This window comes from Asterias rubens, chromosome 5 (genome assembly GCF_902459465.1).
Source record: "Asterias rubens chromosome 5, eAstRub1.3, whole genome shotgun sequence".
Taxonomy (NCBI): Eukaryota; Metazoa; Echinodermata; class Asteroidea; order Forcipulatida; family Asteriidae; genus Asterias; species Asterias rubens.
In genome coordinates, this window is record NC_047066.1 from 12620445 (window position 1) to 12643736 (window position 23292).

Sequence of the window (23292 nt, forward strand, 5' to 3'; positions counted from 1 at the left end):
TGTGAAACAAAAAGTATAACTACAGTTCCCAGATACGGTTACCTTCTTTGCTTTTGCACCGTCCTTGTGAAAGTTATAACACGAACCAAAAGAACACCTCTTGGGCAGTACAGTTTTGTCCAATCGATAGTTTTACTAAGTACGAATACTAAGTACGAATATTGATTATGCATACCGATATTGATTTTCTACATGTAACAGGGTGGAAATTTATTGTTCTGGGCGTGTAGGGGGATTTTTCATGAAGAAGGTACGGGAATGTTAATGGGTATTTATGTCCCCTATTTGGAAGCAAGGCCTTGAAATTGATGCGGAGTTTTTTTTTATAGGCACTGGACTCCTTTGGAAATTGTCAAAGACAAGTGTTCTCATCTAAACATAATCAATGCATAAAATCACAAACCTCTAAAAATTTGGGCTCGATTGGTCATCGAAGCTGCAACAGAATAATACAAGAAAACACCCTTGTTGTAAATCTTGCTGTGCTTTTCAGATGCTTAATAAAAGGCTTCAGGCTTACAGGATTACCACACGTCCATCACGTCTTTCTACATATCTTTTTTTCTAGAGTCACAACCACCCAAAGAAAAAACAGCTTTACAAAGACTAGGGGAATGCTAAATATATTGTCTTGTGATGTTTTGGTTATTAACTGTGGTGAGAAATACGTCTATTTTGATGATTATCAAAATAATACAGAAATGCCTAGTAACGTGAAGTACGCACGCGCAGAAGTCAAAATTCGCCGCTAACCCGTGAAATACGCTTGCCGTAAGCACAGAATTCCCTGCTTCCGCAAGCGCCGATTCTGTGCTTACGGTAAGCAGAGCCATGAAATTGGGCCCTGGCCGCTGAGGCCGAGCAAAATCTTATACTCTTACCTGTCTGGTAAAAAATGCAGTCACCTGCCAATATTGCACTCGATGTAACGATGAATTTCCCGCACTGTTGGTAAATTTCATCCATCGCTCATGCTGCCTTTTGATTGGTCGGTGCTTCTTCAAAGGCAACGCCCAAAGTCAGCTCAAAGCAGAGATTGTACTCGAAAAGACCACGAGACTCCAGTATGCCAGATTGCTGGCTGGGAAGGAATCGTCTTTCGTGTGTCGCAGTTACTAATAAAACTGTTTGAGTTCTACGCGTAGTTGTTTTTCTATGCGCCGAGTTTATTCGTTGAACATTCATTGGAGGATTTGGCGTAACTTACTGGTGTCTAGGACGCCGATAGAAACGGGAAGATGCACAGCACGCAGTGGGTTAGCTTCGTTACCACTGTGGTTATCGGTAAGTCAAACTTTATATATCTGTCTGCATTAATTAACATTGTGACGTTTCCGAGTCATGGTCGTTTTTACTTGGATTTTCAGAAATTCAACCTTTTATAGCTATATTGCTTTTTATTTAAAAAGATGAAGCAACAAATTGAACTCTTTAAAGGTATTCTTTTAATTAACCCTGAATATGTAACTGGTTCCTTGTTGAATATTGCCCAACCTTTGCGTGAAAACAACAACTTTCAAATGTCAAGCATGACAACTGTGCTAACCGTCAATCGATTTGAATTGAATTGAGTTGTTGAACCTATTGCCAGGCTCGTAGTTCGAAGTTGTCAGGCAATGATTAGGAAAATTGAAATAATACCTCGGGTTTTGACTGACTTTCATGATGCCTTATTACTGAACACGTCATGTCCATGAGATCTAACAAAGGTTGGTTGATAATTCAAAGTGCTACACCCCCGAAAAGACAGTTATTTTCAACCTGTACAAGACACCTATACTAAATCTTTGAATACATTTTTTTCCCCAGACAAAGTTGCATTATAGGAATTATTTTTTTGGCAAATGTCTTTTGAAACCCTCCCGAACAACATGTAAGGGACATTTTGCATAATTTGCATAAATTAAGAATGGCCTTGTTTGCCTCAACTAAATATACGCCTATACCCTGTTTCATTACATCTTTTTCGCATGTTTATAATCACTGCATATTTTCATGGAACCCCCATGACCGGGCTAGGGATAATAAAGTTTGGAACCCGGTCCAGGGGCAGTCCAATATTTAATTAATTTATAGTGCATTGTAATACGCAGATAAATCCTCATAAAAAAAGTAAAAACAAATAAATAAATAAATACAAATACTGGAACCCCAATGAACGGGTTAGAGATATTAGTGTTATAATTTTTGGAAGCTCCTATATATCTCATTACTTAGTGTTGCCCGGTCCAAGGCGTCAAACATAATTTAAAGGGGCAGTCAATATTGCATCAATTTTTAGTGCATTGCAATACGCAGTTGTAAATCCTAATTAAATAAAATAAATTAAACAATACTGGAACCCCCATGACCGGGCCAGATAGAGATAATAATGTTGTCAAGTTTCGAACATCCTGTACAACTATCAGAGCGTGTGCACACATACATTTGTGAACAACAGAGAGGCAGAAACGACTTCACTAGACTATGCAAATTTGGCCGAAAAGCCTAGTTTAGTTATTCATCTGAACTCTTCAGCAGTTGAAGAAAACACCGCAATATGCCTCTGACTGAGTTAAAACACTGTAACAACATTGCGTCCGAGTTTAAATGTGTATTAGTTACAAATGTGCGTACTGTGCTACTGTGGTTGAAATTCTCGTCTGCGGTGTGTGACCTTTAAAAAATAGTTCGTATATTGTTAGTTTTTAGATGAAAATAATAATCTCAGGGATTTGTACTAAGGCCCGGGACTTATATTTTGATTAATTACCACTTTGTCCCATTTTTTTTCTTCAATATAAGACTAAGTGCTTTTATGAAGACCCTCAGTTGCTCTTCCCCCTTCCAAACAGTCGGTATAGACAAGGTACGAATCGTAGTCAGACCGGAGCCTTCATTGCATACTGTGGATCGGGTTTTAAAGGCACTGGACACTATTGGTGATTGTCAAAGACCAGTCCTCTCACTTGGTGTACCTCAACATATGCATATAATAACAAACCTGTGAAAATCTGAGCTCAATTGGTCGTCGAAGTTGAGAGATAATAATGAAAGAAAAAACACCATTGTCACACGAAGTTGTGTGCTTTCTGATGCTTGATTTCGAGACCTCAGATTCTAATTCTGAGGTCTCGAAATCAAATTCGTGGAAAATTGCTTCTTTCTCGAAAACTACCTTACTTCAGCCGTTTCTCACAATGTTTTATACTATCAACCTCTCCCCATTTATCGTTACCAAGTAAGGTTTTATGCTAATAATTATTTTGAGTAACAACCAATACACTCTAACAACTCCCGGGTCAAACATGACCCAGACTTGGGTCCCACTGGGGCCAGACCCACTTCTGGGTCGGTTTGACCCGGAATCCGTGTCATTGTGACCAGAAATTTTGTTAAAAGCGGGGATTTTGACTCGGATTCCGGGACACATTGACACTGATTCCGGGTCAAATGGGTCAAATGTGTCTGGCCCCCTGGGACCCAAATCCCGGTCAATTCTGACCCGGGAGTTTTTAGAATGTAGTGTCCACTGCCTCTAATGCAGTGGGTTATACCTTATTGCGTGGGTTTTTGCCATTTTGAGGTTCCCTCTCAACGTGAAACTGAACGTTGCTCCCTTTCCCAATTCATCCTGTTATTTGGATAAGTGTGCCTATAAATGGATACCAAAACTGATGGATATGTAAAAAACAAAATTAAATAAACAAATAAATCAATGAGCATAACAATAAGAAAACAGACAGTTAATGATAATACATGAGCTTTAAACAGATTTAGTTTCCAGCCGTCTCGTGAATTTAAACATTTAGATGATTTTTTGTCGAATTTGGACGTGGATCCAATGTGGGCTTACGAAGGGCCAACAGTTCTCAGTCTGTTACTCCGTGTGTAATGCGCTTTAAAAGAACGGTTTATTATTGTTACAGTGGTTGTAGGAAATCTTATTTTGTCTGATTCAAACATTAAAGCTGAAAACTGTGCTGATCGAGTCTTAACAGGGCCCAATTTCATATGAGCTGCTAAGAACAAACATTTGCTTAGCGTGAAATCTTTTCCAACATAAACACAGGATTACAAACCAAATTTCCATTTGTTGCATACTAGTCGGCTGTTGTTCGCTTATCCTGAAAATCTCGTGGAAATTTGGTTGGTAATCCTGTTTTTATCAAGCAATAAATTTCATGCTAAGCAAAATTTGTGTGCTTAGCAGCTCTTTGAAATTGGGCCCAGGTTTGAAAAAAGTAGTCGCCTTCTTACCCAGGCACATCATGAAGACCTTGTGACAAAAGGACAAAAAACAGTGACTCCACTTTTAGGGGAATTCTAATGACTGGGGTTCTGTACAATAATTAATGATATTATTTTGTTTTGTTCAAAGTCTATGGAGGTCCAACTGTGCAGGAACAAAGGAATGAACTAAAAGCATGCTCCACAAGGATGCATTTTTGAGTTTGTGTTCTCCATGGAGATGAACGTGGATTCAGATCATTATAATTAAAAAGAGAATATTTTTTGATTGGGAACATTGTAAAGTTTGGGGACTTCTTACCTTGGATATTTTGATTGGATTCATGTACATGTACATTAAAATTATTAAAGCCACAACAAAATTTCTTCAAATTTGCATATAAGCACTGAGTATACAGTGCTTTACATACATCGGTGAAAGGGTAAAACCAAAAATAATAAACGTACACGTTGCAGAGTTTTAAGTTCGATATTGATTCTGTTTGCTTTTCTTCAAACGAGCATGAAGTATGAAGAAACATATGACGTCAACATAACTGCCGTCCACATGTCGTTTAAACCAAATCAAGCAATCTCTCTCTGACATTAAAATGGTCTCCAAATATCGATCAAAATTGATAGCGAATAAAATAAAACGTTTGTAGTTCATTATTGATTATGTGGTGGGTTTTCCTTTAAAATTAGCACAACGTATGTAGAGACCGAATTACTTCATAATCTACTGGCGGCGTGTCATTTAAACTCAACCAGGCGATCTTGCCTCTAAATAATGATCAGAACAAAACAATGGCAAATATAACCATGATAGAAGAGAGTGTGCATCAAAGTGAAACTAACATGTAGAATTGTAAATAATATACCGCCGACGGCCTTTGGTTTGTGATCTACGTTGGTGTTTACCAGGGGCGTCACCATGGTATTATTAAAGGGGGCGGGTTGGGGCGACACAGCTTTGAATCTTAGGGATGCACCTCACTAATATTTTGTAGGCCCTCGAAATATTCAGTTCTGGACAGTTTTGAGAAAAGGGATACAGCATACAAAATTGGTTTCAATTCAGACCCACCCCGAACTCATTAAGAGATAGTCATTACATGTTGTCACAGCAAACCTTTCCATATCGTTTTGCCACCATGCAAAGTTTCAAATCCTACTTAACAATAATACTCGTTGGTTAAAACAAAAAATATCACAATCTGTGTGTGCTTTAGTTAAACAACCATGGGCTATTTAAAACACATTGTTTTATGGCAATTTGTCCTCATTCCGATCGGATAGAAGCTGTAGTGTACAACGTTTGGGTGGGAAAGAGAAGTTACAAGAAAGACCAACAGTTTTTGGAACGAAATCAGAAATTTCTGTCTTCGTTTTGGTTTGTTGTCAAAGCGGATCAACGGTATGTTTCAGAGACGTAACATCGTTACAGCGCTGCAGTAATTTTCAAAATATTTCCAGGGAAGTTTTCCTCCATGACCAACTTCAAACCTCGTTCGTTGCATGCAAATCTGTGATCATTGTCACTCTTACCATTGTTATATCACAGCCTTAATTAAAGCTGCCCTACTTTCGTTGTTATTATTTGATGAGAAAAATAAGGGACGCCAGTATGAGTCAAGGTCTAATTTATAGTATTTCCTTGTTTTTGTATGCTACCTTATTAAAAAAAAACTGTACCCCTTTAGTGAATAATGACTACCCATTACTTAAACAAAAGAGTTACTTTCGGCCAAAACAATTTGCGGGGAAAATGATCTTAGGTTAGGAATCTATAATAAAGATGTTGGAAAGGCTAATTATCTATCAGGAAATTAAAATTTCTTGATGCCTCAGTGGCCAAATTGCTAAGCAAGGATGGGTAAAAATTAATAACAACTCGTATCCTATTACATGGTCTGAACGGTCTGATCGGCGTAGTGGTGGAATCTTTCTTTGGGGCACTACCGTAATTTCCTGTGGATATTTCATTGCTGACTTCATCATGTCAAAAAAAAAAAAAAAAAAAAAAAAAAAAAAAACGTTTGGAACCGTCTTTAGAAAGCTCAAAAGTTGATTTGTCTTTGTCTCCTTAATCTTGTCATAAATTCATTATGGTTGTATTGTTTTGAAGCTTTTAATATCTCTGACATCGAAAATAAAAGACCCTATTTTGACCTTCGAATCGGGGTAAAAAACATTTACGTAAATATTCACGTAAATGTGTGTTATGATGTCAATTCAGGGTGTTTCAAGACACTGGACACTATTGGTAGTTGTCAAAGACCAGTCTTCTCACTTGGTGTATTTCAACATATGCATAAAATAGCAAACCTGTGAAAATTTGAGCTCAATAATTGGTCGTCGGAGTTACGAGATGAAAGAAAAACACCATTGTCACACGAAGTTGTGTGCTTCCAGATGCTCACAATGTGTTATACTATCAACCTCTCCCCATTACTCGTTCCAAAGTGAGGTTTTATGCTGATAGTTATTTTGAGTAATTACCAATAGTGTCCACTGCCTTTAATCATCTCTAACCAGCGAGCTTTATGTGAACTTTACCCGTTGTGGTTCTACAAAAGAAATGACAATAAAAATTACATTAAGTCAACAGTATGAATTACACGTACAGATTATTACAAGGAAAACAGAAAGACTTCAATATCCATATTCAACACGTCCATAAGTCGGATCAACCTGTACAGCCACATAATCCATTAAGTAGAAATAACTGGATCAGTAACTTTACTGGCATCTAAACTATGAGAGCAACTGGATTGTTATTAGGCCCCATACACACATCTGAATATCATCAGAAAAGGTACACACACAATGTTTGAAGGGGATATGGAAAAGAAAGGCTTAAGTTAACTAACAGGGACGAGGTGTTGTCTACCACAACGTTGACAATAATTACATTTGGACAAAAACTAAGAGCTGTTTTGTTTCTACCGAACAAATGCACGGTACAAAGGAGCTTTCCCATTTATTTGCACTCAGTGTATAACTAACACGGGTGAAACTATAATAACAAGAATGGTGTGTTGACAACACCAATGCCCCGCTGAGATAGGAGTTGTTACACACAAAGTCCTTTTTGAGTTATTGTTTTAACCAAAATGAGCTTAATATTTATTTGAGGGGGGGGGGGGGGTCCAAAAACAACAGGCGTCTAGGGGATCGCATGACCAATCCAAAACCAAGTTTGGAGTTGATACGCCAAGTCCTTCTTGAGATGTCGCTCGGACAACATTTATTTTGTTCCGTGCTTAATATTTATCTGAATGGATCCAAAATAGAGGATCCCATGACCAATCCACAAACCAAGTTTGGAGTTAATACACCAAGTCCCTCTTGAGATATCTTTCGGACAACATTTCTTTTGTTTAAGCCATAACGAGCCTAATATTTATCTGGGGGTCCAAAAACTTCCATAGGCTTCTGGGGTATCCCATGACCAATCCACAAACCAAGTTTGGAGTTAATACACCAAGTCCCTCTTGAGATATCTTTCGGACATTATTTCTTTTGTTTTAGCCATAACGAGCCTAATATTTATCTGAGGGGGTCCAAAAACTTCCATAGGCTTCTGGGGTATCCCATGACCAATCCACAAACCAAGTTTGGAGTTGATACGCCAAGTCCTTCTTGAGATATCGCTCGGACAACATTTATTTTGTTCCGAGCTTAATATTTAACTGAAGGGATACAAAAACAATAGGCGTCTAGAGGATCCCATGGCCAATCCACAAACCAAGTTTGGAGTTAATATACATCAAGTCCCTCTTGGAATAATATGCAACGCCCATGGTCTTTCTGGGCTTGTTAATGGAACAAGCCTTGCAGGTAGTTTAAGAGCAAATCCTTCTACAAAAGGTATCCGTAAAGTGTTTACTTCTAGGATATTCATTCACCCAACTGCTCAGGCCAAATTTAATCAGGAGTTCGGTATTATGAAGGATGAATGGAAAAACATCTATTACCTGCCCTATCGGTGTAGTATGGAAGTCAGTACGAGAATTGTTCAATATAAAATTAATATGGATTGTTTAATGACTAATGTTAGATTATCTAAGATGAAAGTTACTAATAGTGATGCTTGCTCCTTTTGCTCTAAGTTTCCAGAGACAATGAAACATTTATTTGGTTATTGTAAATATACGCAGCCTATTTGGAAACAGTTTGAGAATTGGCGGAAAGGTTTGTCGCAATTGAGAGGAAATTACTTTAAATTTTAAATCCATTCTGTTTGGTCAAAACACTGACCAGCCAGATCTTTTATTTAACCTTTGCATTTTATTAACAGAGAAGATGATATTCAGAAGCAGGTTTAATCAACAAAGGCCTAACTTTCATTCTGTTGTTAATTTAGTAAAATTTAACTATGAATTAGTTAGAAAGATTGCGACTAGCTCAAACACTATGCAAAAGTTTAACACAAAGTGGAGGTTAACGGTTTAATTAATTATTCATTATTTCTTGATATGGTTTTTTATGTTTTGTCCTCTAATTTTGGTTTGTTTGTTCGTGAGTTATTGTAAGTGCATATTATGTATGAAATAAAAAAAAACATGTTTTTTTTATTTATTTATTTATTTATTATTATTTTTTTTTCTTAATATTTATAATAAAGCGTAGCCTATAAATAAACAGTTATGATTGAATAATAAAATAAAAAAGTCCCTCGTGAGATATCTTTCGGACAACATTTCTTTTGTTTTAGCCATAATGAGCCTAATATTTATCTGAGGGGGTCCAAAAACATTTGCTTCTGGGGGATCCCATGACCAATCCACAAACCAAGTTTGGAGTTGATACACCAAGTCCTTCTTGAGATATCGTTCGGACAACATTTCTTTTGTTTTAACAAATACATTAATAGCTTATTAAGTAACACGAAAATGCACATTATTAAACAATTAAGAGATGGGAGACAAAGGTGAACCGTATCAGTCTAACGAAAACAACTTTAAATGCAGAACGAGATACAGCAATAAAACAAGCAATGACTGAGGACTGATATCGAGTGAAACTTGAATATAAGACACTACAAAGACAAATCTGGCGTTTAAATTACAACAGTGAGATAACTAATATATTTACTAAACTTACATCATTGCCGGGAGAAACTCAACACTATACGTCCGTGCACATGGTAAATGTTCTGCGGTATTCTGGGGCGTTCACTGGTATTCTGGTTAAAACCATGAACCAACAATAAATAAACAGGAAACAACGGGGGGTTTATACACTAAGAAGCTAGTATTCCAAGCAATTTAATATATACCGAATGAATTAGCCAAAAAATGAATAACACGAGAAATTAACTCCAGAGGCTGTGAGCCGTACAAGGGGACCGAGTGAGTTGGCTCAACGGTGATTTATAGGGAAAACAGGAAACAAGGCATCTCACCGAATATTTCGAACATGGGAATATTTACATAAGGAAAGTTTTGTCTGGGAAGGTTTAAATAAAGATATTTATACACAAGGGAAGTAAATGCCAGGTATAACACAGTTGTAAACAAAATAAGGCTACTTACAGGAGATGGTTACGGAAAATTACATGTCTGAGTAGAACTAAAATAAACTCGAACAGAACACAACGGAATCAGGAACAGAAATGAGCTTAAGGTGTTCGCTGCAACAATATATTAAGCAGCCAACGCCCACTAACGTTGGTACGCAGGCAAACTGGACATTCCAAAGCAATAGAAAATAAATACCAGAAATGCAGTGGTTAAAATAAATAAAGGGGAAGGCGGGCAGGACCATACTTGAAATACCTTGTAGCATAATACCATACAAAAAACAACAACACACTTATCGACGGAGATAACACAACATGTAAATACCTAGTTGAATAATTCCAACTACCCCACCCCTGCCCCTGCATCGTAATCTCAAACAATACTTGACAATGCGTGTGTTCCTTAATCTAGCCTGTTGTGCCGGTGTCAGATGCAATTGTGTCCGCCATGCAATACTGTCCGCTTCGGACACTTTTGCATATGCAATCGTGTCCGGGCTATGCAAAAAGGTGTTTTTTCTTTCATTATTATCTCGCAACTTCGACGACTAATTGAGCTCAAATCTTGTTATTTTATATATATGTTGAGCTACACAAGTAAGAAGACTAGTCTTTGACATTACCAATAGTGTCCAGTGTTTTTAAACAAATACCGGTCAATATTAAGATCATTCAAATTCACTAAGTTGTAAAGTTCAAAATTTGCCTCAGCCACATTTCATCAATATTATTGTAAATAGCTATTTAAAAGCCCCAATACTTGTTTTTCCTATATGCGCAATATTTTTTTTAGATACGACGAAAAGCAACACAGCACATGCCAATCACTCCTGTTTCAGATGCGTAAAATCCGTCGTATCATACAGCAGCGAGCCATGGTAGATTCGCCGTTTTAGTTTTGTTTTAAATAAATTTGAGCTTTAACGGCACTGGACACTTCTGGTAATTACCTAAAATAGTTGTTAGCATAAAAACTTACTTGGTAACGAGCAACGGAGAGCTGTTGGTAGTATACAACATTGTGGGAAACGGCTCCCTCTTTGAATCTCAAAGCACGCAAAATAATGCAATAAGGGCTGTTTATTCTTTTATTATAATAGATGTTAAATTTGCATCGGGGATAAAGAATATTTTTTTTTTTTTTTTTACCCATACACCGATGTGTGTTAGCACTGTATACTCAGTACTTTCCCGAGTCCTGTGAAAAAAAATCACAGGCATGTTACTCGGGTGGGATTCGAACCCACGACCCTTGCGATTCTAGAGCAGTATCTTACCAACTAGACTACCGAGGTTGCCCGGCAGCTAGAGGCAGTTCGAATCCTATGTACATAGGATTCGAACTAGGGGCTGTTTATTCTTTTATTATTCTCTTGCAAATTCAATGACCTTGATCCCAAATTTTCACAAATTTTTTATTTTAAACAAATGTTGGGATATACAAGTTTAGCATACTGGTCTCTTGACAATAACCAAACGTGTCAAGTGCCTTTATTCGTCATTGACAATTTTAAAATGCTGGCTTAAAATCTTATTTTTTCTGTAAATTTTGGAGAATTGTTTGATTGTTAAATGCAAATCCGGGGTGCGTTTTGAGAAAATTTTGGAGTTAAGATATCATACATTTCTGAATGTTAAGTAAATTTTCTAAAGTTTTCAAAACATCTGTCTAACTAGAGGAGGGTAATACCCCTATTGGCCATTAACAACATGTGCCCGTACAATGTAATACTATCGCTCATTATAGTTTGTAACCCGAAGGAAGGTATAGTAGTACAAACAAAGCAGGACGGTTTGTTTCAGAACTGAACAGTCTCCCGATCATCCGATGATATACTCCGCTATAGTAGAGTAAAGAAAGACAGTTCTCTATGAACAAACTCTACCTGGCAAGTAGATTCACATTTGGAGGCAAGGCCCTAAATAAGCCAGGTAGCTTGTAGCGGCTTGCCTTTACATAACAAATGACATAAACTAAAGGTACATGCTTAGGACAATACAAAGACGAAACAGACAGACAGACAGACGGACGGACAGACAGACGGACAGACAAACAGACATACATACAAACTACTCGAGAAAATGACAATGACAAAGTGAGGAAAATCCCCATTGAGAATATTGGTATAGAAACTATGTTACATAATGGGAAATAAGGAAATTTGTATGAGATATTTTGAACCTAGCCACAGAGAATGAGGCTTTGATAGTAACAACAACAGGAAAAACTGGGAACTTCATAAACTGACCACGAGAGGGCGCTGTAACCTACAGCTCAACTAAAGTTATATAAAACAGGCCCTATTATTCACCAAGCAAACCTGACATGGAAATAACTACTAACAATAAACCCATTACAGGAACCCTCCCTCAAACCTATGAAAACTGGGAAGCGAACCCACAAAAATGTCCCTAGTCCACCTAGCCCAACGTACACGTACATGAAACGCACAGGTAATGACATGACCTAGATTACACAAAAGTACGAAACTATTCCAAAATAAACGTACCCCATTAAACCCCAAGTATTACCTCCCAAAACCAATAATTACAGCAAACCCAACAATGACAAATTAGCAATGCCTAAAATGTCTGCTTACCGCTGGTTTGGGATCCAGGGTCCTTCAAAAATCTAAACACAAAAGATAATTTCACTGCTCCAAAACTGACTCGTAACAATTGACTAGATCTTGATCCCGAGTGGCGTTGCTAAGCAAAGCGCCCTCAATAGTCCAAATTAAATTAATCCGACTCGCAACATCCCGGCTCCCTAATTGCGGAACCAACAGGTAAGAGCAATTAACAAAACTAAGAGACTCATACCAAAATCCACTAAACAATCCAAATAGAGCACTGGTTAAAGTTACTGTAAACAACAGTCCGTTCCTAATTGTCCGCTTCCAGTAAGAGGCACAGCTTAGTGATTGGTCTTCTCAGTTCTGATGATCCTATGCGCACTGTCACACTTCTCACACAGCCGTCTTCACTTGGACTAGCCACAAGGACTCGCCCCATGGGCCATCTGTTCCGCACAAGATTGCTGTCCGCAACTAGAACCACGTCTCCAACCTTGATGTTCCGGGTTTCCCGTGTCCATTTCTGACGCTCTTGAAGCCTTACCAGATATTCGCGGCTCCATCTTCTCCAAAAGACATTGGTCAGGTACTGGACTTGTCGCCACTTCTTCCTCAGGTACAGGTCTTCCTTGACGAAGATGCCAGGGGGTAAGCGCTTATTGGAGTGTGGCCGCAACAGATGGTTGGGTGTCAGTGCCTCTTCATCGTCATGGCTGTTAGACGTTGTGGTGATCGGTCTGCTGTTAAGGATGTCCTCGACTTCACAGAACAGTGTCTGAAGGCCTTCGTCATCCAGCTTGATTGGCTGTTCCTTCATAACTCCATACAGTACCTTCCGTGTAATGCGTATGAGCCTTTCCCAGGCTCCACCGTGGTGGGAAGCTAGAGGGCAGTTGAACTCCCATTGTATACCCAACTGCTTCAAACTGGAGTCGATCATCCCTTGATTCCACTTCTCAATATCTTCCCGCATCTCTCGCTCCGCACCTACCAAGTTAGTTCCATTGTCAGATCTCATAAACTTGACGGTTCGTCGAGCAGCAAATCTTCGCACTGCGTTGATGCAAGAGTCGGCAGAGAGGTCTTGAGCAACTTCCAGATGGACGGCGCGGCTAGCCATGCAGGTGAAGATCACGCCGTAGCGTTTCAGAACGCTTCTACCTCGCTTAATTTCGAATGGCCCAAAGTAGTCGACACCTGACCTTGTAAAGGCTGGCTGGTCTGGTTCCAAACGCTCTTCGGGTAAGTCTGCCATTTTCTGTATCTGAAGACGACCGCGATATCTACGACATGGCACACACCTTGCAATGATGCTGCGCACCAATAGACTGGCCCTTGGTATCCAGTACTTGCGTCTCAATTCAGTGATTGTGCTGCTGGCTCCGAGATGTCCAACTCTCTGATGGGCTGCAATAAGTATCAACCTTGACACGTGAGAGTCCTTAGGGAGGATTACTGGATGCTTGATGTCTACTGGCAGCTTTGAGTGCCTGAGCCGGCCGCCAACTCTTAGTACTCCAACTTCGTCCAACACAGGGTAAAGCTTTCTCACTGACTCAGTAAGGGCGCAGCTCTGCTGGACATATTTGATGATCTCGGTGCCTGCTGTCTCCAATTCGTCCACGGTGAGGGGATTAAGACTCTCAGTCTCACTTTGCACTGCTGCCTTTGGCTCAACTCTGGATAGCTGGCGCTGCTTGAAGAGCCCCTGTGCTCGCATCAGCCATGCTACCATTGTATTTAGTTTCCTCCAGGATGAGAACTGACTTATCCACTGGTCCAAGAACGCGGAACCTTCGTGGAACTTGAGAGTTGTGGCGTGAACTCGCTTGACCTCTGGGTCCTTTGCAGGCAACTCCTTGATGATGTCTGTCTTTGGCCATTTGGATTCCGGCTCCCAAAGAAAGGCTGGCCCGTGAAACCAGAGTGTAGGGTCTACCTTCGGACTAATTCCTCTTGAGGCTATATCTGCTGGATTCTTCAAAGTCGGAACGTGCCGCCACTGCTCAATACGGGAGCCCTCTTGAATGGTAGTGATACGGTTTGCCACAAAGGTGTGGAATCTTGTGGTCTTGTTGGCAATGTATCTCAAGACGGAGGTACTATCTGTCCAGTAGAACACATTGAAGTGTAGCTCCATTGCTGAAGTAATTAGTGCGATAAACTTCACTGAAAGACTGGCTGCGGTTAACTCCATCCTTGGGGTAGTGACTTTCTTGAGAGGGGCCACTCTAGATTTTCCCATTAGCAGATTGCAAAAGACTCTGCCTGAACTGTCCTCATGTCGTGTGTATATGGCAATGCCGTAGCCTTCGTCAGAAGCATCGGAAAAGGCATGGAGTTGGCAGGTCGCAACGTCTACAAAGTCGCTTGGTCGCACACTTCTTGGTATTGACATTTGCTCCAGCTTGACGATATCCAGCAGCCACTGGTTCCATGCAACCGTTTCCCTTTCTCCAATCTCCTTGTCCCATTCGAGGTCTTGCTTACAGAGACGCTGCAGCATAATTCTAGCTGGAAGGATGAATGGGCCAGCTAGTCCTAATGGGTCGAAGACACTGCTGATGACGGATAAAATGCCTCTGCGAGTAGCTGGACGGTGCTTCAGGTTCACCTTAAACCCAAAGTTATCCTCCACTGTATTCCAGAACACTCCCAATGCCCGCTCTGATTGGGGCGGGTCGATGCTTTCAGTGTTCAGCTGTTGTGACTTTGATCTCTCCTCTGGAGGAATGGAGTCGTTCACTGCCTTACTATTGCTCACCCACTTATGAAGGTTGAATCCCCCGCGGCGGCACACCTCCTTCACAATCTTCCTGGTTTCAATCGCTTCCGTGACATCAAAACTGGCACAGAGATAGTCATCGACGTAGAATTTTCTCAAGATCTCTTGATGTTCGTTGTCTGTTGCACACTTACGCAAAGCTGAAGAAGCGCAAGATGGCGACGATACGGCACCAAAGGGGTGTGCCTTCAGACGGTAGGTCTCTGGTGGTCTAGATGTGTCTCCCTCTGGAAACCACAGGTATCGTAGAAAGTCTCTGTGGCGTTCAGAGACCCTTACTTGGAAGAACATGCCCTCAATGTCTCCCATTAGGCCAACTGGTTGCTGTCTGAAGCGAAGCAGAACATCTACTACCTTGTTCGTGAGGATCGGTCCTGGGAGGAGTACATCGTTTAGGGAGACTCCTCTAGTCTTTGCCGAACAATCAAACACAACTCTTATCTTGCCTGGTTTGGTGGGGTTGTAGATGCCATGATGGGGCATGTACCATCGACCAACTCGTTCTCTGTTATCTTCGGGGGCATCAGTGACCTTCTCGGCATACCCTTTCTCCATTAGTGAGCTCATGAAGGTCACATAGTCTTGATTGAACGTCGGGTTGTTTCTTAGCTTCTTCTTAAAGGACATCAGACGGTCCATGGCATGAAATCTGTTGTCCTCAAGCTTGCATGCTGGCTCGCGAAAGGGCAAGTCACACTGGTAGTGGTCTCCCACCAACTTCAGAGTTGTTCCAATAATTTCTTCAAATTGCTTATCTTCAACGGAAGGTTCCTTCTTACTGTCAACCAGGCGCTCTGGAAAGTCCATGTCTATGGACGCTCTCACCATGTTCTCCAACCTCTGAAGTTGTCCTGCTTCTTCTCTGGCTAGTTGCAGGTTGGAAAGGTGGCAGGGCTCTTCCCTACCTCTGACCATGCCCCATATGATCCATCCAAGCACTGATCTGGCTCCATGGGGCTCGTTTTCTTGTCCTGTTCTCAGTTCTTGTGGCGTATAGGCAGCTGGGACGTTATTGCCTATTAGCATCCCCACCTCGGCCTGAATTACAGGAAGTTCAATCTCTCTAAGGTGCTCGTACCTATCAATGTCCTCTTGGGTTGGCATAAGATCTCTGGTGACAGGCATCTTGGGTTTAGTGTAGACCAAAGGAAGCTCAACTGTAGAACCATTGTCCAGTCCACACACCTCCAGTCCTGAAATACGGTGTGTGGTGAACTTCTGGGACTGTCCCATGGTGTGCAATTCCATGGTAGTGGCCTTGCCAGTTACTCCAAGCTGTTGGGCAAGGTTCTCGGTGCAGAAGGTTACATTACTGCCGGGGTCAAGGAATGCGTAGGTATGGGTGGTTGGGGATCTGACTCTTACTGGTATGACTGCCATGGTGCAAAGACCTGCTCCGGCTCCCATCTGGGATCTGGCCCTGTCCATGCCTGATGACATGTTAGTGGAACAGGAGTTCCCCTGGTCATTGGTCTTGGGGGTGTCGAGCCGTGGGGAGTCTTGGTTGTCTTGTTGTTCCCGTTCTCTGTGAAGTAGTGTCGGGTGCGTGGCGTTGCACTCCTTGCACTTGGCTCTTGCTCTGCAACGTCGGCTCAGATGACCATACTTCAGGCAACCAAAGCAAAGTCCCTTGGACTTCAGAAACTGCAACCTGTCTGTTAGTGATTTGGCTCCCAGCTTTCGGCATTCCGACATTGCGTGACCAGGTCCTTGACAGAAACTGCAGGGCTTTGAACTTGCTATATCGGCAAACTTGGGGCCTGTGTGTGCACCGTCATGTTTCTCATCCCTGACGTTGTTATCAAACTCATTTGCTGTGGAGGCGCATCCAAACTTTCTGATGGGTAGCTTTGGATGTCCTGTTTTGTCGTCCTTGGGCTTGCCTCCCAGAGCAAACCGTCCATACACTGGATCTGTAGCCTTCCTGGCCTCCTTTTGGACAAGATCTACCAGATGAGTGAAGGTCACTGGCTCGTTGTTCTCTTTCTTGTTCGAGACTACATTTCGCCATCTGTCGTGAAGATAGAAAGGGAGTTTCGACACAAGACGCTTGATGTTCTCTGAATACTCCAGAACCCTTGCTGCATTTATGGAGTGAACAGCATTCTTACACTCCACCAGGAATATCGCAAAGGCGTCTAGTCCGGCTGGGTTATCTGGTCTTATCTCCGGCCACCTCAAAGCCCTCTGTATGTAAGCGTTGGCCAGAAGGTCCGGATCTCCGTAGCGCCTTTCCATTTCCTTAAGGGCGGCAGGATAGCCTACTTCAGCAGGGAGACAGCTGTACCCGTTAACGATGTTATGTGGCTCTCCCTCTGTGAACTGCTCTAAATAATTCATCCGTTCGTCCTCATCAACAGTGTTGGCAACAACTCTGGCCTTAAACTGCCGTATGAATCGCTTGTACTCCAAGGGATCTCCTTTAAATTTTGTAAGGTCAGAGTTTGGCTTTCGGATTTCATTGACGAGATGTTTGGCTATGGATATGGTTGATTCAATAGAGACTTGATCCTCCTGCTTAGTTTTGTTTGCCTCAGTTGCGCTTTCAATTTGTGGCTCCTTGGTTTCTTGCAAAAAGGCCTGATTGGAGGGCTTCTTTTCGATGTGTTCATCGGTCAAGCTGTTGGGGTCTAAACCTTGTGCTTCTGGGGCAAACACTGGTGCAGCGGGGCTGAAGGCCGCACCCACTGGTGAGTGTAGTCCAAAGGGGGGAAGGGGAAAGCCGCTCAAGTTTTGCTCGTCTCGAATTTCACTCTGCTCCAATTCGTCGAGGATTGCAGCCTTAGCACTTGATACCTGCAATTCGGTTCTTAGTTCAAATGCTTCTTCTTTCTGCTTAATTCTCAATTCCTCTTCTCTCTTTCTTGCTTCAAACTGGAGCTTTTCTTCCTCCAACTTTCCTTTCTCTTGGAGTGCTCTAGATCTGGCTAACAGCTCTGCAGTCTTCTGATGCTCTATCGCTCTGGCTATCGATAAGGAACTGGAAATACGGCTTCCCGCTGAACGAGAAGTACGGGACCTTACCGACCTCATGCTGTCTCTATCGGGTTGACGGGTGTGATATACTAGCCACTGATCTAATGTGTTCTTGAATTCTCGAAGACTGTTGAGCTCGGGCTGTAGTTCTGACTGTACTGTTGGCCTCTGGTCTTCTGGAACTAGTGCTATGTACTCGTCATGTTGACTTAGAAATATCTCATATTATTCTTGAAGCCATCTGGAGTGTCTAGCTCTTACTTCATCTACTCTTGGTGGCAAGGTAAGCAGCAATGGTTGTATGCTTTCTTTCATGTCGATGAGTGCATTGGCTGTCTCTCTCCTAAGCTCCATCACTTGCTTCACTCTGGCCCGAGTAGCCATAGCCTGAGCCTTGGCTTCTATACCATGAAGGGCTTCCATTATCTTCTCTTCTTCACCAAATTTTATCTTCAAATTATCTCTTGTTCACTGACCTTGGGTGTACCACAGCGTTGACTGTAACGTCGGTTGATTGAAACAACATTTTAATTCTGAGTTCTTTCTTTATTGTTCCACTTCTCCAACATACAATTGCTCTATACAAGTGCCTTGCACAATACAACTGCCTTGCACGTCAACTAGGGTCAAAACACAGAAAACAAATAAACAATATTTGTCTAACAACTTCAAAACACCTTTAACAACAACAGGAAAAACTGGGAACTTCATAAACTGACCACGAGAGGGCGCTGTAACCTACAGCTCAACTAAAGTTATATAAAACAGGCCCTATTATTCACCAAGCAAACCTGACATGGAAATAACTACTAACAATAAACCCATTACAGGAACCCTCCCTCAAACCTATGAAAACTGGGAAGCGAACCCACAAAAATGTCCCTAGTCCACCTAGCCCAACGTACACGTACATGAAACGCACAGGTAATGACATGACCTAGATTACACAAAAGTACGAAACTATCCCAAGATAAACGTACCCCATTAAACCCCAAGAATTACCTCCCAAAACTAATAATTACAGCAAACCCAACAATGATAAATTAGCAATGCCTAAAATGTCTGCTTACCGCTGGTTTGGGATCCAGGGTCCTTCAAAAATCTAAACACAAAAGATAATTTCACTGCTCCAAAACTGACTCGTAACAATTGACTAGATCTTGATCCCGAGTGGCGTTGCTAAGCAAAGCGCCCTCAATAGTCCAAATTAAATTAATCCGACTCGCAACAGTTTATTTATAACAAAGTCTTCACAGCCAGAGGCCGAATTAAGACAATTTTTGTACAGCTACGAATATTTACAAATATAATATTTTGATAATTAAGACATTATTTCAAATGCACACAACAGAAAACAGAAACCAAATATAGATAATATGGCAATGGAACTATAGCACAAAATTACCCATGATCGAGTACCACAGAATTAGTTCACCAAAATCTGATAAAAAGAATACAAAAGATTGCGGCTTAAAGACACTGGACACTATTGGTAAATTGTCAAAGACCAGTCTTCTCACTTGGTGTATCTCAACATATGCATAAAATAACAAATCTGTGAAAATTAAACTCAATTGGTTGTCGAAGTTGCGAGATATAAAGATAATAATGAACGAAAAAAAACACATTGTCACACGAAATTGTGTGCTTTTAGATGCTTGATTTTGAGACCTACAAATTTATTCTGAGGTCTCGAAATCAAAATCGTGGAAAATTACTTATTTCTCGAAACCTACGTTACTTCAGAGGGAGCCGTTTTTCACAATGTTTTATGCTATCAACACCTTTTTTTTTGCTAAAAATTATTTGAGTAAATACCAATAGTGCCCCCTGCCTTTAAGATACTTTCTGGTGGCTATCTAGCCTTTCTGGATTATCTGTATAGCGGCACACATCTTAATGTGTTTTTGTTTTCTTCATTTTTTTTTGGCCAACAAAATAATGTAAGATGCAAGCCTCTCCTTATTATACATCATTCTTGCGACTGGTGTCCGTTCACTCTTAATTAAATACTTTGCACAATGTTGACGTTATATTCCCACTCGCGCTACGCCTGTCCTCCCAACATGCCATGCCTTTTGTCCACTACTCTATTAACATCAACAGGTTCTCATTCCCTTTTACTGGGTCATCCATTCAACCACCGGAAGCAGCAAGCGATCTTGAACTGACATTTTTAATATCGTCAGAAGTCTATACGGTAGCGCTTTGAAAAATTCCCCAAAGAATTGTTGATGTTGTGTTAAAAATAGACCCAGCCGTGTAAATAACTCGCTGTTTCAGTCGTTGAAGTTGTTACGACAGCTCCAACGATACACTATAGATTTTTCTCAGAGGCTGCCGCAGTTTGTGTATTGATTGGTTCGAGGGCTGGCTAATTTATTGTTTCACTATAAAGCCCCCTTCACAATATCGGCCTTTCCCGGGAAATTTCCGAGAACTTTTGGTCGATCTTGTCACACTACGAAAAACAAAAACTCCCCGGGAGTTACCCGGAAAATAGCTCATTCCTGGGGGAAAAATAACTCTGCTCAGGGGTAGGAAGTTAAACCCGGGCTATACGCTTTTCGTGAAACGACCGTGCATATTCCTGGGAAATATTACCCCCGGGAGTTACCAAATTGGGATAGTGAGAACGATTGCTGAGGTGACGGTGGGGTTAAACACTTCCAGGATTACAATAAAGTACTGATAAGATTACCTATTAATTAGGTTATTCGCGTTTGTACTCACACTTATAAGTCATATTCATAAATACCTCAGACAGTTTCGCTATTCCTATTGGTGGAGAGTGCGTCACGTGGGTGTGTATAAACCTTTGTTTATGACCGGTAAAAAGTGTTAATTCATGGGCGTGACACGCGACCTTGCACCTGTTCTTTTAAGACAGTTTCTTCATTCCTATTGGTCGAGAGCAACGGCTGAAACAGTGTGTCACATCACGCGATACGCGCGACGCGCACAGCATTCTGTTATAAGGAGTTGTTTACCCGAGGGCGGCGAAAGGGCTTATACCAATTCATAGCTGGAGGGGTGTTGTGTTAAAAGAAATCATTTAACAATTATAATTTTTGCATTTATTTTACTTGTTGACCAAAAAGTGATGATGTTTTTGACCGAAAAGGTATTTATGAATGGGAATCAAAGTGTGTCGAATCGGTTTTCAACTAGTGGTTTAAACCCGCCGAGGCCTGGTTCTTTATAATTTACCTCGACTTCGTCTCGGTAAAAATATCAAGAACCAGCCCTCGTTGGGATTAAACCACTAGTTAAAAACCTCTTCACCACACAATGATTCCCTTATAATAACTTTGGTTTTATTTGAGAACCGTTCAATTTGTTTAAATCTTATGAAGACATAAATACTTGAAACTTTCATTTAAAAGTTTGAGACATCACCGACAATCTGAAGCGTTTATGCCCACGCAGGAAACAAATCATATGTAATATGAACACACAACAGAAGAACATTTCATGCAGAAAAATTGTGTTTTTCAGATTGAAATGTTTTAGAACCCCTGTCTCTTCAACCAGATTTCTTGATAGAAAATAGTTTCTCAAACTTTTAGATTTTATAAACAGCTGCAATGATTCTTACAAAGTGAGTTTGTTGTGCCCTCCCCCCCCCCCCCATTTACAAAATGAGACGTGTTTTGTGTGACGAGTGGGGGCTTACAAGCAAAATTCGTTAACAAATGCCAAATAATTCCACACGAATGGTGCACAGTCTTTACATTTCTCTAACAAATGGAAGAAATGTTATATAATCTACAGTCATTGATTCTGTCAAGTGTCCACAACGTACGTTTTAATTTATATCAGCAAAATGTACAGGCTCGTTCTAGAAAGCTGGTTACTCTCCAAAGGAAGTAAAAACCCGTACCCCACATTTTACCACGGAGTGCACTAGAATTAAATAACCAAAGGAGGACTTTACAAGTTTAAGTTTTTATGAACTTTTGACCTCTGACATGACCTCTGACATGTGTGCTCTCCACTGTATAGTTTTACCGTCCATCACTACCATGATCAGAGCTTTCATTAGAGCCTACAATGAAACTGTAGAAAAAATTGAGAAACAAAAATTATGAGGTGATAAAAGGCGGCCAACTTGATTTGAAGGTCAAACAAAGGTCAAATCGACAGAAGGACGTCAAATATAAATACCCTGACCCCGGAATCCCTAGCAACCATAATACTGGCAGCACTGTAGGCACAACCCTTGAAAGCGACATTTTCAAAATGGCCGACTACACCGCCAACATGTTGCTCACGGAACAGTAATTCTTCAAATAATGCCTAAAATTGAATCAACAGTCATTTATGTGTAAGAGATTAGGTGTCAATAAATATATATTTTATTTTTTTTGGTTTGCGGTAACACCATGTGTGTATCTACTTGCCAGGTAGAGTTGTTCTTAGGGAACTGTCTTGCTTTATTCTACTGCCGTGGAGTAGATAATCGGAGGGTCGGGAGACTTCTTAGTTCTGAAAAGAACTGTCCTGTTTTAACTATTACCAGGGCGGATGGTATAGAAATTAGACTGGACTACTACTTTAGCTTATAGGATCGTAATTAACTGTACTGCCGCGGAGTCAGTTCTGAAATTGGTCTCAACGTTTCGACTAGCTTGCTCTAGTCATCGTCAGGAGACTGAAGAGGTAAGAGAAGAGTGGGCTTATTTATAGGGGTTCAGTGGATCCACTGCAGGTCAATCAATGCTCTGATTGGTTGTGTGGTTGGCGGGCTCAGGGCTATTGTTAGGGTTGGTTGTGTGGTTGGGGGGCTCATGGCTATTGTTAGATTAGGTGTCATTCCTAATTTGATCAGCCTAAAGTGTGACCTTGAAAATGATCAGATATAAAAATATAAAAAAATTCAAAAATACAAAAATAAAAGTGAACAAGAAAAGTCATAAAATAACCATCCTGTGAAAATTTGAGCTCAATCGGTCGTCAAAGTTGCGAGATAGTAATGAAAGAAAAAACACCCTTGTCACACGAAGTTGTGTGCTTTCATTATGCTTAATTTCGAGACCTCAAATTCTACACTTGAGGTCTCGAAATCAATTTCGTGGAAAATTACTTCTTTCTCTAAAACTACGTCACTTCATAGGGAGCCGTTTATCACTGTTGGTGCGTTCGTTTAGCTTCCCTGGGTCGACCCCGGTGTGTGGCGGGTTTTTTCCAGGACGAACGTGTGTATCTGCATTACCCAT

The 23292-nt window shown here is 40.9% G+C and overlaps 1 protein-coding gene across 1 annotated transcript; it reads right to left on the bottom strand.

Moving 5' to 3' along the window:
* Window positions 1-12622: 12622 nt before the first annotated feature.
* Window positions 12623-18130, bottom strand: LOC117290182. Its single transcript, XM_033771441.1, has one exon. It carries the CDS (start codon window positions 18128-18130, stop codon window positions 12623-12625), a length of 5508 nt encoding a protein of 1835 aa, XP_033627332.1.
* Window positions 18131-23292: the final 5162 nt, after the last annotated feature.